Source organism: Mesitornis unicolor, unplaced genomic scaffold, assembly GCF_000695765.1.
Source record: "Mesitornis unicolor isolate BGI_N332 unplaced genomic scaffold, ASM69576v1 scaffold11549, whole genome shotgun sequence".
Classification (NCBI taxonomy): Eukaryota; Metazoa; Chordata; class Aves; order Mesitornithiformes; family Mesitornithidae; genus Mesitornis; species Mesitornis unicolor.
In genome coordinates, this window is record NW_010207993.1 from 1 (window position 1) to 14790 (window position 14790).

Genomic DNA, 14790 nt, shown 5'->3' on the forward strand with positions numbered 1-14790 from the left:
TGCCTTCCAGCAGATCAACACTTCCCCCCAAATGTCCTTGCAGAGAGTCCCTCTCCAGCTTTCCTGTAGCCCCTTCAGGTCCTGGAAGGTCGCTATAAGGTTCCCCCAGAGCCTTCTCTCTCCAGGCTGAACAACCCCAACTCTCTCAGCTGTCCCCATAGCAGAGCTGCTCCAGTCCCTGAGCATCTTCATGGCACCTCCATCAAAAAATGAGCCCAAGGAGCTGCCCAAGGCCAGGGATGCGATGCCCAGCTCAGGAAGCTTGGTGTGATGGACGCACTGAACCAACCGTGCTGGTTTTGCACCCTCTCCATGGGCACCCCTGCCTGGGTTGAGAGCCCTGGCCTGGATTTTTGGTTGAAAACCCTCGCCCACAGCCTCTGCTTTCACAGGCGAGAGACACAGGTTGAGAGCCCTGGCCCAGATGTTTGGTTGAAAACCCTCGTCCACAGCCTCTGCTTTCACAGGCGAGAGACACCAAAGGGGCTGGAGAAATAACAGAGAGATTGGAAGGACAACAAAGACTGGAGGAATAACACGGATGAAAAATATGTGTTTCTTTTCCACATTTCACTGTGAAGTGGGGCATTTGTCCCAACTAGAGATTCCCAGAAAAATGGCTGTTTTCTGTGTGCAACTCTGGGTTTTGAGAAATACACCACGGCGAGGCTGTTCTGAGCTGGAAAAGCTGTTTTGGTGCTTTGACAAGAGCTGAGGTGAGTGACCACCATTTGTGTGATTTGCCAGCAGAAATCTGGTAGTGAAAAAACTCTCCGGAGACTTCCATTTATTCACTACCAAATCTCTGCTGGCAAACGAGCTTTAAAATAAAAATACAACCTACTTTTCCCTCCAGGCTGAGGTAGAGGGGAAGACTTTGGCGACACAAATGGTGTCTACCCACCTCATTTGCATCTGTGTCTTAAAAACCCAAACCATTACCCTCTCATCTTTTTTGTTTCTGTGCCCGGTCGTCATTCATGTGGTTGTGAAGAAAATAAAGAGAATAGATCTGGTGGGATGCAGGCGGATGGGTCCTGGGAAGCTGGATGTAACCAAGTAACGGGGATCCTAGCAACAGGCTGGATATTTAAAGATAGAAACAAAAGCAGGAGCGAACCCAACAATAGAAAAATGCCAAAAATGCCATCGCCACCCGTACGCACCAGAGCCCGGAGCAGCGATGGATGCTTGGACCAGGCAGCCGCCAGCAGGAGATCCACGGGGTCCGGGCAGCGAAGGATGCTCTGGTTGGGGTATTTGTTTTGGCTTGAAGGCAAAGAGAAAGTATCAGACCCAGAGGAAGGTTTTTGAAAACACTTTTACAGTCGTCAAGAGTTTTGTACAAATCAAAGCATCCCTTTTAAAATCGCCATTATTACAAACATACAAAGAAACAATGTTATTACTACAAATCATCCGCTACTCAACTGCATGATCAATTAATCACAATTAAAAAAACCCCCATAACCGTATATACAGGGCCTTCCTCCCTCTTTTATTTTCTGTAGCCTGAGGGAAGTGAAAAAGCAAAGCCCTCGTTTAAAAAAAAACAAAACCCCACCAATACACCTCATGTTCTAAAAACGTGTGAAGTATAAAACTCGGTGAGTGTTTTCCTGCTGTCACACTCTGGCAAAGTGTAACAACTTGTATTTTTTTTTCCTGTTTGGACATCAGAAGTCTCTTTAAAAAAAAAAACCACCACAAAAACCCCACATGGCAGTGTCTGATGCTGCAGTGCGCTCCTTCCACGCCGGAAGCCAACATCATCCAAAAAAAAACAACCCAAAAAAAAAGTGCCTTTGAATAAAGTCATCTTTAGTAACAAAAAAAACCCCAAAAAGATGAAAAAACCATCACAATCTCTAGTTAAAAGCTGAATAAAAACCCTGACAGAGCAGCCAGCCCTGCACCTAAAAGGACCATTTCTCCTCCTCGCTACCCACCTCCAGACCACGGTTTCCTGCCCTGACTCCTCCGCCCCATGGTCTCCAAACCCTGAGCTGTTTCTGCACCCCGAGGGCTGCCGAGGAGCGCTCCGGTGCCGTGCTTCCCCCCAAGTGCTTTTGATCCGCTCCTGCTGCCCCCAAAAAAGAGACAGAGCCTGGGGAGCTTCACCCCAACCAGCTTGGCTGGAAGGGGCTGCGGTCTCCGTGCTGTCTTTGAGCTCATCCCTGGTACAGGGAACTTTCGTAGCCCTTTGGATCTGCTGGTTTTTTATCAGCAGTGAGAAATGTCCCTGGAGAGCCCCAAAAAATGCTCCTGGGCTTGGGTCGCTGCCTGAGTAAGCGCTTTCCTGAATCTTCTGCATCTGGAAGGGAGCTGTGGGGCAGGGAAAGGGAGAGAAGAGGGCGAGAGCGGTCCAGGGACTGAGGGAAAATCCAAGCCTTGAACTCACCTCGTGTAAAGAAATGGGGTAAGAGATGCTTGATCACACCAAGCTGCAGAAGACATCAAAGCCCCAGAGGCCACCAAGTGACCAGGGCAGCAAGGGGCAGTGGATATGGGGTGGGTGTGGGGCTGTATCGCTACACTCTGGCTCCCTACCCAAAAGCTATCGTAACTAAACAAGGAAACACAAAAGCAGGCAGTTTGGCTTGCCAAGCTGACACAGAAAAAGAAAAAAGAAAACCCCAAAACCTTCCAAGATAAATACATAGCCCCCATTTTGGAAGCATCTTCAAAAAGCTGGATCAACCGTTCTCAGCAGTGGCACGACCTTCCCGTAACATCTGTTGGGCTGGTGATTTATCGGCTTCCTTTTGAAGACGGAAAGCTCAAGGGAAAAAAAAAAATCCCCCCCACACGCAGCTCCCGTCTTATCTGTGTAACAACTGGCCACGGCTGTTGCCTCCCAGCAGAAGCTGGGAACCAGCACGGCGGCTCGAATGCAGCGGGTTCCTGTTTGCTAATCAAAAGGGTTGGCAGTGGTAGGAACCGGTTAGGAAAAATCCTTCTTCCAGAAAGCAGTACTTTGGGGAGGGGGGGATTTCGGATGGCTGGGGCCTCTCCCCGTGGATCACCGTGGATGCAGAGCGGCCTTCAACAGAGATGGAAAGCAGAGACGCTCAGGCGTGCTGTCGAAAGGCAACACATGCCGGGCGTTTCCGTCGAGGCCACGGCAGCGGGACAGGGACAACACGGAGGTTTTGGCTTCCAGCGATTGGGCAGGGCTCCCCGGCTCCGTGGCTAATGCTGGGGAAAGCTCCCACATTGGGGGTTTGGTTTTAAGGGGAGGTTATTGCTCCCGACTTCTCCGGCTTTTTGCCCTTCGATAGGGCAGCTGCTTGCTTCAGGAGTTCTCTGTTCTTGGCCTGGAAACACAGCGAAAATGGGGATTTAATGGCACGGATCATTGTTAGTTCCTGGGATCCTAGAACTGCCTGGACAGGAGCTGCTGACATCCTGCATGCAGATGAGAAAGGAGGAAGGTGTTGCTATGGGGCATCACGGCATGAGCTCAAGTCCAGCATCTCACCTCTAACCACCTCGAAAGGGCTCTTCCCATCCCAGAACCCTAAATCAAGCTGTAGGGTAAGGTGCAAAACCCATGCAAGGACAAATACAGGTCTTCTGCGTTGGTTTCCAGTGAATGAATGAATATGCAAAGAGTTAACAGAGGAATTAAAGCCTCAGCTCCAGTGTCTTTTGCCTCCTCCAGGCTGGAGGAATACAGGCACCCCTGCTTCCCCCCATGAAAAGCCAAGACAAAATGATAAAAACCAAGAGCACGTTCAAAAAGTGAATCACAGCAACACTTCAAGGCACCTCCAATGCACCGAGAGGATTTGAACTTTTATTTCGCAATCAGTGAAGGAAGTTTCCAGCGCCCCAAGTCAATACCAGCTGAAATAAAACACGGGGACCCCGGAGAGGACGAGTTCAGGGTAACTGATGTTCAAACCCCTCTCCACCCAGGTGGCTGCGGCCAAACCTTCTTGTGGTTCTGATGTCTCCTCTTTCTTTTCGGAACTGAGCAAGTTTTAAGCTGTTGGAAAGTGTCCGACAGCTTTCCACGCTCCTTGAGCTGCAGCAAAGGCAGCAGCAGGGTACCCTGCTCCCATGCACACCGAGCCACCGGCGTGCCCTGCCTTGGGGAACCACTGCGAGGAGCGGGGGCAGCTCCGTTTGCCCTTAACCTCCCGGCCGAGGCTGCCAAGGCAACCGAAAAGCGGTGGTTTGCGCTAATGGAAAATTGTCTGCTCAGAGTAAAACCCCCAACTTGTTTTTGCAGGCCACCCAAGGCTACGAAACAGCCCTGGGCTGACACAGACCTCAACAGAGCAGAGGCAGGAGGCTGCGGCTGTCACCAGTCCCTCAAATACAAACCACCAGTGCCTCCCAGCTCATGGGGTGCATGTTCATCACACACAGCCATCCCAGCCTTCAGACAGGCTTCCAGCATCTAAGAATGTGCATTGTGAGGGGATCTCACAGGCACCAGCTTTCTGACAGCAGCTGCAGTCTCCAAAACCCATCTTCCACACCGATAATTAACCAGGGTGTGTGCTGATGGAGGAGGGGCTGTTTTCTCAGCGAGAATCTAAGCCTTTTGTCTTATCTCCTCCCATTTCTCATCACTAGGGCTTTAGATCATTATAAACCCCGGAGTAATTAAGGGGTGCAAAGTTCATGTCTGTGTCTGATTTCAGCCCTGTAACCAGTTCCCCTTTGACCCCATCTCCTCCGAGCGGATTTGTGCCGATGTCTGCCCCGTGTTACCATGGCCATGACAAGAATCCTGCTTGCCCTGTTCCCTCCAGCTCAGGGACTTCTTTATTTGGACTGCACAGACACAGCGCTAAAGGAACCGCCAATTGTTTCTGGAGCTTTGTTCTCTCTGGTTACTGGTCACATAAATCACATTTGAGCTACGCGGTGCAGGGAGCAGACAAAGGTTGGAGAAACAGGTTCAAACCTGATTTTGGCAAAGGGTAAAATGAGTGTGATGGTTCCCGTCTAGTCCTCAGAGGCAATACAGTAAGTCTGAGCCTGGGCAGAGAGCAGCAAGGATAGAAATAGGGGTTACAAAGCACTGCAGCCTGGCACAGAGCTGGGGAGGGGTTTGCCTGGCAGTGCAGAGGCTGGGATGCATTAACAGAGCTGTGTGTGCAGAAAATCAGGGGTGTTGTGATCAGGAGTGTCCTCAGTCACTCCCGGGTACAGCACAGCTCAGCAGATTAAAAGAAAAATGCTGTCACCTGTAACTGCTCCATGACCTCCTTGTGCGTCTTCTCCATTTGGTTCATCTTTGCCCTCATCTGCGACTCCTGGTACTGCAGGTCGGCTTTCAGCTCCGTGATCTGCACACAAACCAGTAAGGAGCAAGTGAGCTGGAAGAAGAAATGAAAGCCTTCACCCCAGACGCACCCGGCCACAGAAAATGCCTCTGCAGAAGTTGTGCGAGCCTGGATGAGTTCAGAAACACGCTGGGGTGTGCTGGGGGAGCACAAAGAGACCAGAATCACATCACTGAGTGGCCAGGACTGTCTTTTTGCAAGGAGCAGCTTGGAGGTCTCAAAAAATGACCCTTTAAGAAATAAGATCTCCTTGGGTGGGCCCAGAAAACTTCTTTAACTCTGGGAAGGAGGCAGCCTGGAAACAGCCACAAACTCTTGCTCGCTCCAACATAAAAAGCCAGGCTCTGCTGGAGCGTGATCTGTGTGAACATGTCAGCACGCTGTGGGGGAAGCAAGCCAAGGGCCGTACCTTCTTCTCCTTCTCCAAAATCATCTGATCTTTCTGGTGCAGCATCTTTTTTAACGTAGCCACTTCCTCCTTCAGCTGGGCAATGATAACGAAGTGGTCAGTGCCAGGAGAGTCCAGGGCGAGGTCCGGAGAAAAACTGCAGCAAAAAAAAGAGGGAAAGACTCATGACGACAACCCCTTCACTTCAGTGAGGCAGGGAAACTCCCACAGATGGCATCGAAGGAGAACGGGAATCATTTCATGACACGCGTCGTGTCCTCCAAACACTCCTCGGATGCAGGTGTTACCTGTATCCCTGCCCTGGATGCCACGTGGAATTTGGGAAACACAGGCAAAAGGGATTACATTTGATATATCAAGTTGTGTTCCTGAAGATCAGCAGGGACATGGGACTGCTACAGGTGACCATCAGCCAGCGCCTGCAGCAACCATGCAAACAGCAAGGACCCATTTTCAAACCAAAGAGCTGAGGGCAGAAATCAGAGAGCAAATGAAACTTTATGCAACCACTCAGGAACTCTCTTTGCTCCCTTGCAGCCCTTGGATGCGCAGCAAAACTTTTCACTAAATCTAAACAAACTTTCTGGCAAGGAGGGAACATGAAAGAGAAACAAATAACCTCCAAGTTAAACAAACAAAGCAAAGGGAGACACCTGGATTAAAGTCAGCGCTGTGCGCAGCAGGGAAAAGGGGTAAAAGAACACGCTGGATGTTTGCATTTTGGTTCCACCATGATGCAGCAATTTAGGGAGAAGCTTCATTACCACTTCAGGACAGGAAAGACTCTCCAAGAAGAGAGAGAAACAGCTGCTTAGGTACTTCTAAACCTAAGGAATTTCTAAAACCAGGTACTCTAAGTAACCAGCTGAAACTTAACAGGACACAAGCCCCTGCCCTGCACTGGTAATTCACAAATCTCCCTAGGAGATACCCAGTGATCTGGGCAGTCACGACAGGAATATTTCAGATCATAAGATATGATAAGCAGCAGCCACAGGCCCAGGGAGCTCACCTGATCTTTGCCTGCCTTCTGTTCCTCCTCCCTGTCATGCTAAGCCTGATTCTTATCTCTGGGTGCTAAAAGGGCAGCACACTCCCAGCCCCACAGACCTGAAATTGCCGTTTAAAAATCTCACAGTAATAAGACAACAAAGCTTCACCTGGAAGATTACTTCAAGTCTGGCCGTTATCAGACAGCACTGCTGCTATAAAGATAAATAGTCAGGGTTACCTGAAGCCTGATATATTTGTAAAGCCTCCGGAGTAGGTCAAGTTATGTCCTGAAGCCTGCATTCAGCTCTAAAGACCCTCAACACAGGGGTCTCCTCCAGTGCCTGGAAATAATCCATTTTCTGATTAAAAGCCCAGCCTGCACTGGTTGGACTGGTTAGCAGGGATATGGCAGAGGAAAAGGCTCTTTCCACCACTGTGCTGGAGATTTAGAGAGGGAAACTCAGCAAGAGCAGCTTCCCAGATCCAAAAGTCACGGGACAGCCCTGCAGCACTGGGAGAGGAAGCTTGGCCAGGGAAAACTGGGAGCTGAAGGTCTGCAGGACCCACAGTGCTGACAGCAGAGCCCACACCATGGGATGTGGCAGGTCTCTGGGTGCACTGGATTGTCACACAGCTCTCGAGCGCAGGTGAGGTTCATACACACACTATCAGTGAACATCTCCCTCTTCAAACTGTTCCCCAGTACAGTTTTCCCCGAGCGGAGGCTGTGCAGGATGATGGTGGGTGCTCCAGCACCTTTCTGTGTGCAAGCACGTTACTAACAGCAGCTTTCATTTCCCACTCAGTGCAAATATGCTGGGGAGGAGAGGGAAAAAAAAAAAAAGCAGCCTCCACAGAAGAAAAAAAGAGACTTTCTCACTGATTCCCTCTGGCTAAAACCAAACTGTTGCTTACACCACTTCTTTGTCCAGGCAAGCTTTCCTCCTGCTGTATCCTGGGGTGATAAAAAGTGCTGGGAGATGCTCGCATTTCCCTCAGCGGCTCTGGCAGGAAAAATTCCCTCCTTGGCAGCGAGCACACTGTGGAGCAGGGGAGGTGAGAGCCGGCCCTGCCACCCAGCGGGGAGAAGGGACAGGAGGGCCACCAGCCCTGCACAGAGCCTGGGACCAACCCCAGGGCTGCGAGGGGCTCCTCCTGCCCCGGGGTCTGCACCACTGCACCAAGCTCCAGTGGGCCTGGAGTGCCCAGACACCTCCTCCTGTTAAGTACCTGCCTGTGTTCACGTATTTTCCTGTCCAGCTGCTGCAAAATGCACCCTCAAATGTGTCAACACACTAATTAAAGAAGTAGCACTTACATTTTCCCCATCTTTTTTCTTATTCTTTTTAAAGAGAGGTTTCTCTGTCTTTAACCCCGCATTAAGGAAGTGGTCTGAGACTTCAAAATTCAAAGGAAAACTGCCAAAACCAAGTCACTCTGTTCCTTTAACAAACAGATGAATTAAAACAGCCAACCGACCAACAAAAAAAAGAGCCATTTCCTGTACAAATAAACTCCATACCCAGGATCCCAGCCCTTGGGATAGGTCAGGGGGACATATGCTCACCATGTTTGAACAGTCTGAAATGCATGCCTCTAATTAACGTGAATTGATGAGCTCCCATTGCTTTCAATGGAGACTGAGGGGAAAATGGAGCTTTTCCAAAGACACCTGCTTGCCTCTGTTGAGTGGAAAAGAGCCCAAAATGACTGCCTTAAACTCCACACCTGTTAAATGGCTGAAATGAGGCAAAACAAATGCCAAGCTTGAAGATTTTGCTATTCAAGTCTTTATGCCTGCATAAAGAGACACAGACCAGGCTGTACCAGCATCCAAGCTTCACCTCAGACTAAAATATCCCCCATGGGCAAAAAAACCCTCCAGACCAACGAGAACCAGCATCAGAACTTATGCTCTCTCCACCACCACCACAAGCAGGTGCAGCTCAGCCCAAGTCCCAGCAATGTAAGCGTACATCAGGACTTCTCTATACAAATTTACATATTTTTACTAAATAAACTTTGCTGCTCAGCATCCTCGGCTTCGCTACCCTACAGACACACTGCACAGAAAGCTGTGGCTGATCCCAGCAGTGAGGCATTTTTGGGGGTTCATCCTCACAAAAAAAACCCCCAGTAACTCCAAAACCACACTTAATGAACCACCGTTATTATTATTCCACTCAAGAAACACAGCCATGTGTCTATTTAAGGCAGCTGCAGCTTGCCTCTTCCACAGCACGTTGCTGGAGCTCTTCAGTGGTTGCTAAAATTACACACGGTTTGGTACAGGGATTCATTATAAAAAAAGTCAGTGGCAAGGACCACAGCCTTGGCAGGAGCCAGAGCAACAACATCTGACACGAGAGCAAACAGAAATGAAGGTATTTGACTCCCCAAAACCATGCTCCTGTTTCTAAAACGAATGGCTGAGCCACTGATGCCAGAGCGTGGGACCTTTTCCTTCCTGGATATTTTCAAGTCAGCAGGGGTATTACAAGGAGTTGTTAAGTGTCAGCCCAGGCTTTAGTGAGCAAATAAAAATACTTGGTGCTGTCCTAGAGCCTGCAGAGCAGCGTCAAAAGGTGAGCAGGAGCCTTAACAGGGCTCCAGAGGGAAAGCTGAGCTGCACCAGGGACCTGGCTCCAGTCTCCTCCAGTCAGATGAATTCTCTGACCCCTCCATGCTCAGCTGCAGCTCCCAAGCCACAGTTAATCCTTACATTTTTCCAACTTCCAACTGAAAACAGGATGATAAATGGTCTTTTAGACCACTCTGTGGGAATGGCTGCCTTACAAAATGATTTCAGTTCTACTTCCCACTGTAGCATTTCACAAACATTGACAAAGCATCAATAGTATCCACAGGAGAGATGCGATCTGTGATCTCAAAAAAAAGACATTGAAGGCAGATAGCAGCTGATTAATTACCAGTGGCTTTAACAGACCCTTTGGCACTAACGAGCCTACGCTCTGGTCTGTGCTCCCAATTCACTGCTGTTTGGAAAGAGATCCATCGAGAGGGACAGTTTCCATGTAAGAGGCAGTTCCCAGGGAGGGAGGGCAACGGGGGAGAAAACAAGAGGTGATCTCACTTCAGGATGTCAGTGCCTTGAGAAACAGGACAATGGTGGGCACCGAGACTCTGTTGGGAAGCAGCCCACTGCGCCAACGTGGACGGGGCACTCTGGGTAGGGGGACAAAGCATCTCGGGAGAGGAAGGAACGCTGAGAATCAGAGAGGAAAGGCAGGAATGAAAATATGCATGAACAAGACCGTAAAAAATTAAAAAATCCACCTCAACCTCCTGTTTCTGCTAGTGACTCCCATTCTGCTGTGCACGCAGCTGGCGTCAACATAATCCAGCACAAACTGTGACAGCAGAATTGGATCGGATGCTCTCAAGCAGGTCTGGATCCTGTCCTCCGAGGCCATCTCCCTGCAGATCAGTCTGATAGCCCCAGAAGCACAAAACCTGCACACCTCAACTCTACAGCGTAGCCAACAGCCCCCCTCTCCCTGTAACTGCAGAGAGAGGACAAAGCTGGGCTGGCTGCAGTTTTTCTAACTGGTGGGGAGCTCAGCCATAAGCTGTTTCTATTCTAGAAGGTACAGACACTACGTTTTCCTTTCCTCTTCAAACTTATGTCTAAATACCAAGTAACGCTGACCTGCAGGGCTCTGGAAAGCTGCTAATGCAGCCCCTCGAGGTCCCAAAGCCTGAGATCCCTGCTCTAGCAGAATAGTTTCCTGCTCTTCACACAGAACTCTCTTATATAAACTTATCAACCAAGACCACCCACCCCCAATTTCCCCATGTAACAGGCTCACCTGTCACCATTGGCAGATATGGCATCAAACTTGGCTTTCTTCTTTGGGATTTCATTCTGAATAGAAGAGGTTGATAAGGTTTTCTGGCTAGAAAAACGAGGAAATCGTATGTCAGAACCTGAATGACTTGCAGTCTAAGACAGAGCAGTAGATAAATATTCCCACCTACTCTGAACCTATCAAAACAAGATTTCCTAGCACAAGAAAGAATGATAAAAAATTCATTCCTTGAAGAGTAGCTGGAGACTAAAAATAAACAGAAAACAACATGTCAGTCAGATCAGTAGGTAGGTGAACAGCTCACGCTTAAAATCTACATTTCAATCATTAAATTTTACAAGTGCAATTTAGCTTTAATTGCGTACAAGTTCAGCAAGTTGAATCGCTAAGAAGTGCTGTCAGAATACAGGTCTACACCAGAACAGCGGGGTTTGCACTCCAGCAAAGCCTGACTTAGCCAGATCCTCCTGAACAACTGACAACTGCCAAAACCAACCACCAAGGTGCCGAGACCCCAGGTGCTGCTCCCAGTGACTTCAGGAAGCGCACCCAAGGAGCACGGAGCAGCCAGGCACGTGTTTGCTCACCCTGCACAGCAGAGAAGCTCCTGCACGTTACCTGTTATAGTGGCTGCCACTGCTGAGCCGACTGTACTGCTCCTTCTCTTGCAGGCTGGCTCGGGAGGAGCTGCTCAGGTGTTTGCACTGCTCTTTGGTCTTCTGTAGGACCCGTTTGTAGGACAGCGTGCATAACCAGCATAGCAGCTTTCCATCCACCTGGAAGGATGGGAAAAGAGAGGGAGAAGTTTTGGTCTTGTTTCCTGCCCACAGAATCAAGCACACACAAGACAAGAAGCACCTTGAGGCTTAAGTTCACCTCTGAACAAGCAGCGACTCAAAAAGGATCCCTTGAGCGCCTGGAAAAGGTGAGAAGTACATCTGGGATGGCTGGTGCAATGCAGACAGAACTCATTAATAGCAGCTCATCTATTATAATTACAGCCAAGCTTTGCTTAGACTGTCTGATAGCACCCGCTCACCAGCACGGGGTAACTCTACTGGGATTTCTGTCAAAGCCAAGGAATGGTAGGTGACAGGGCACTCACTGGAGACCAAAACAGCAGGGGTCTCTGCTCCAGGAGGATCAGCAGGAGGACAGGGATGGTCAGCACAGCACCCAAACCCAAAAAGAGGTGTCCATAGCGTGCAGGAAGCAGCCTCAGAAGCACACACTGCTGAGGAGCACTCACGCTGGTTAAGCAAAGGGTGTGCGGAAGCCATGAGACGGGTTTCCTGGTGCAGCTATGACGCTTCCAGCTCCTCAGGCTACAGCACAAACACCATTCCCCATCCCTCTCCCCGAACAGGCACCTCACATTTCACTCAGAGGCTCCTTCTCCTTTGCCAGCCCACCCACCCTCAGGACACAAAAAAGGGAGATTTCTCAATAGATCTGGCAAAGCAGCAGAGGAGCTCAGGGATTAAACAGCTCCAAAACACAGCTTGCACAGCAAAGCTCAGCTCCAGAAAAATACTTTATAACCAAGAGACACCTCCTTTGGAAATGCTAGAGAATATGTGAAGGAGATGGACAGACAATCACTGTCACCAGCCATTTTACCTTTTCAGGGTCTTTTTGCAGAGATACTGACCTTTTTCCTATCATCCTTCCGGTCAAACGCACACTGCTGCTTGCACTGCTCACAGGAGTGCGGAGGTCCATACTTCTTTTCAGAGTTTGTGCAACGCTGACACTTGTTTCCAATAAATGCTGCTATAATGTTGCAGTACTGGCAGGGCTTTGGCTTTAAGAAACAAGAACAACCAATACAGCAGTGCCTTCTAATTACATTAATACACTGTCCTTCTCCCCATCACTTCCAAACTTTGACTTCCCCTTTCCAAGCTAATCATAACACTGATCCAGGAGACATAATGACATTCGGACCCCCGGTCTCTAGTCAAGTGTATTTAGCCACGGCACCCAGACCGTTTATCAAGTGCTATGAAACCTTTAGAAAATGTGTAACACCCAAACAGAAACAATCAAAATCTCTTTTTCAGATTTCAGACAAGCAGGAAAGAGATTTATCACTGCTTCCCGCAGCAATCTCAGTTTGTGTAAGCACACTCTTGTTTCGATTGGATATTGAATAGTTCATTTCCTGGCCTAAAATGATGCAGAGCTGCTTTTTTCAGTACTAACAGAAAAGGTAAAAGCTTCATGCTCGAGGGACCCGCGTATTATTGATCAGTCATGCTATTATAACAGAGCCAGCCCATAAACTGCTCGAGGATTCAGCGGGATAAAGACAAGAAAGATGAAAGGAGAAGCTGCTGAGAACGAGCCCCACTCACTTACTGTGCCATAGAGCTTCACATTCTGAGCACACTTCTTGCATATCGTGTTGGTTTTGCTGTTAAAAAGAAAGGCAGATCATTCTGTTAACACTTCTCCAAAGAAAATAAAACCTCTGTGGTTATGACCCCCCTCCCCTAGCTCCATCTCTAGTGGCAAGACGGTATTCATCTTCACTAGGGATTCAGATATCATAGTGCGTTTCCTATCTCCATCTGGTTGAGGATAATTTGCCAAAAAGTGGTATGACTAGGAGGTAACTTTTAATTAAGGCATCCCCAGATGACACCAGTTCCTTGTCCTCACAAACAGAGGAGTCTGATCACCGGCTAATTGGCAGCAGGCGTGATACAGCACTGGTGACAGCCCCAGTCTGCTCTGGATGACAAGGTTAAGGCAGGTCAGGACAGAGTTGTGTTTGTCCAACAAACACAGGAAAGAACACCCTACACAATGCCCAGCTACCGGCTTTACCAATCCTTCCTCTGTAAGCTACGTAACTTCCAAACATGCAAAAAAGGCAAAGGCACAACTAAAAGAAACACATTAGGAAATAATTTGGGGATACAAGAAATCAGGAAGAGGGAAACTTGTGGGAAGATGCACCCAGATCCTTCACTGGAAAATGCATCTGAGCACTGACCAAAAACAAAAGCCAAGCAAAAGGTGCAAATCTAAGGACACTGCAGAGGCAGAGCGACTCGCCCAGCAGACCTTTGAGGAAGGCCAAAGGTCCTGTAAGTCTTCCACAGCAACAACTGACAGGTCAGGGCTCAGTCATCAAAGGTGTGGAAACGTCAGGGCTCCCTGGGTGTGTGTGTACTAAGAAAACCCATCAGTGTCCCCAGCTCAGCGGGTATTTACCTTTCCTGCTGGAATTCAGTCCTGCAGTAGGTGCATTTAACAATGGGATGTGCGATCCGGCACTCCTGCAACAGAAGCGTTTGGTGAGATGCAGTGCTTCTCCTACACAGCGTTTCCCAAAATCTCAGGTCACCTGTTGACCTCCGCTCCCACCACACACACACATCCGTCAAACTCTGAACATTTCCTCCCCGTACAGTCACGCTGCTCTTGCAAAAGCCGAGAGCAGCGGAAGGGTGACAGGAATGGCATGTGTCACAGGTGAGCCAGGAGTAAACTGAGATTCATAGCGAGGGCTTATTTGTGCTCGACGCCCACAGGCAGGGGTCACGGTGGTTGGCCTCACCTCCCAGGGCAGGAACACAGAGTCCTGCCACAGTTATTCACACCTCTGCCCTCCACGAGCTTCCTGTGCTCGCAGTGCCTCCAGCCCTGCTCTCCTCTCGCCTCATGCCTTCGAGTTTCCCCCATACTCACCGGCTTTGCCCCATCTGCCTCAGCAGTCTCAGGCTACTCCATTACCTATCTCAACCCTGACCTCATTCGTCTCCACCCAAACTGCCCCACCACCCAGAACATCCCCTAAAACCCATCTCCCTCCTTTCAAGATAAGATAAAACCTCCCCCAAGTATTCCCAGGCCCTTGCAAACACCCCAGTATCCCCCAAACACCCCAGGCCTCTCCCCTTGCTAACAATCTCCCTTACAAGCAGCCCTGGGAAGCCTCATGAACAGTGCCCACCTCCCCCTCAATTCCCCCCCAAGTGACCTCATGACTCCCTTCCCAATGCTCTCTGAATACCCCCAGCACCTCCAAACAGCCTTCGGTGCCCTCAGGTCCCCCTGACAAACAGCTCCCTCAAGTAACCCCTCAGTACCACAGCCACCCAGCGGCTCCTAGGCTCTACCAGCTGCCCCCATACTCCAGCTCCATCAAACCTCCCAAATGCTCCCAGGGCCACATCCACACAGTCCCCAACTGCCTACCCCATCCCCTCAGGCCCCAAATAACCACTCCGAGGGGTCAGACGCC

At 49.5% G+C, this 14790-nt stretch overlaps 1 protein-coding gene across 1 annotated transcript; it reads right to left on the minus strand.

Annotated features, from left to right (window-relative positions):
• Positions 1 to 2839: 2839 nt before the first annotated feature.
• FAM76A (family with sequence similarity 76, member A) lies at positions 2840 to 13859 on the minus strand (the record flags this gene model as incomplete). The annotated part of the gene is made up of 8 exons (XM_010192334.1): positions 2840 to 3317; positions 5205 to 5306; positions 5713 to 5848; positions 10536 to 10622; positions 11154 to 11311; positions 12187 to 12339; positions 12897 to 12951; positions 13758 to 13859. Coding segments are annotated over 8 exons (880 nt in total), but the record flags the coding sequence as incomplete, so codon positions are not given.
• Between the last annotated feature and the right edge of the window lie 931 nt (positions 13860 to 14790).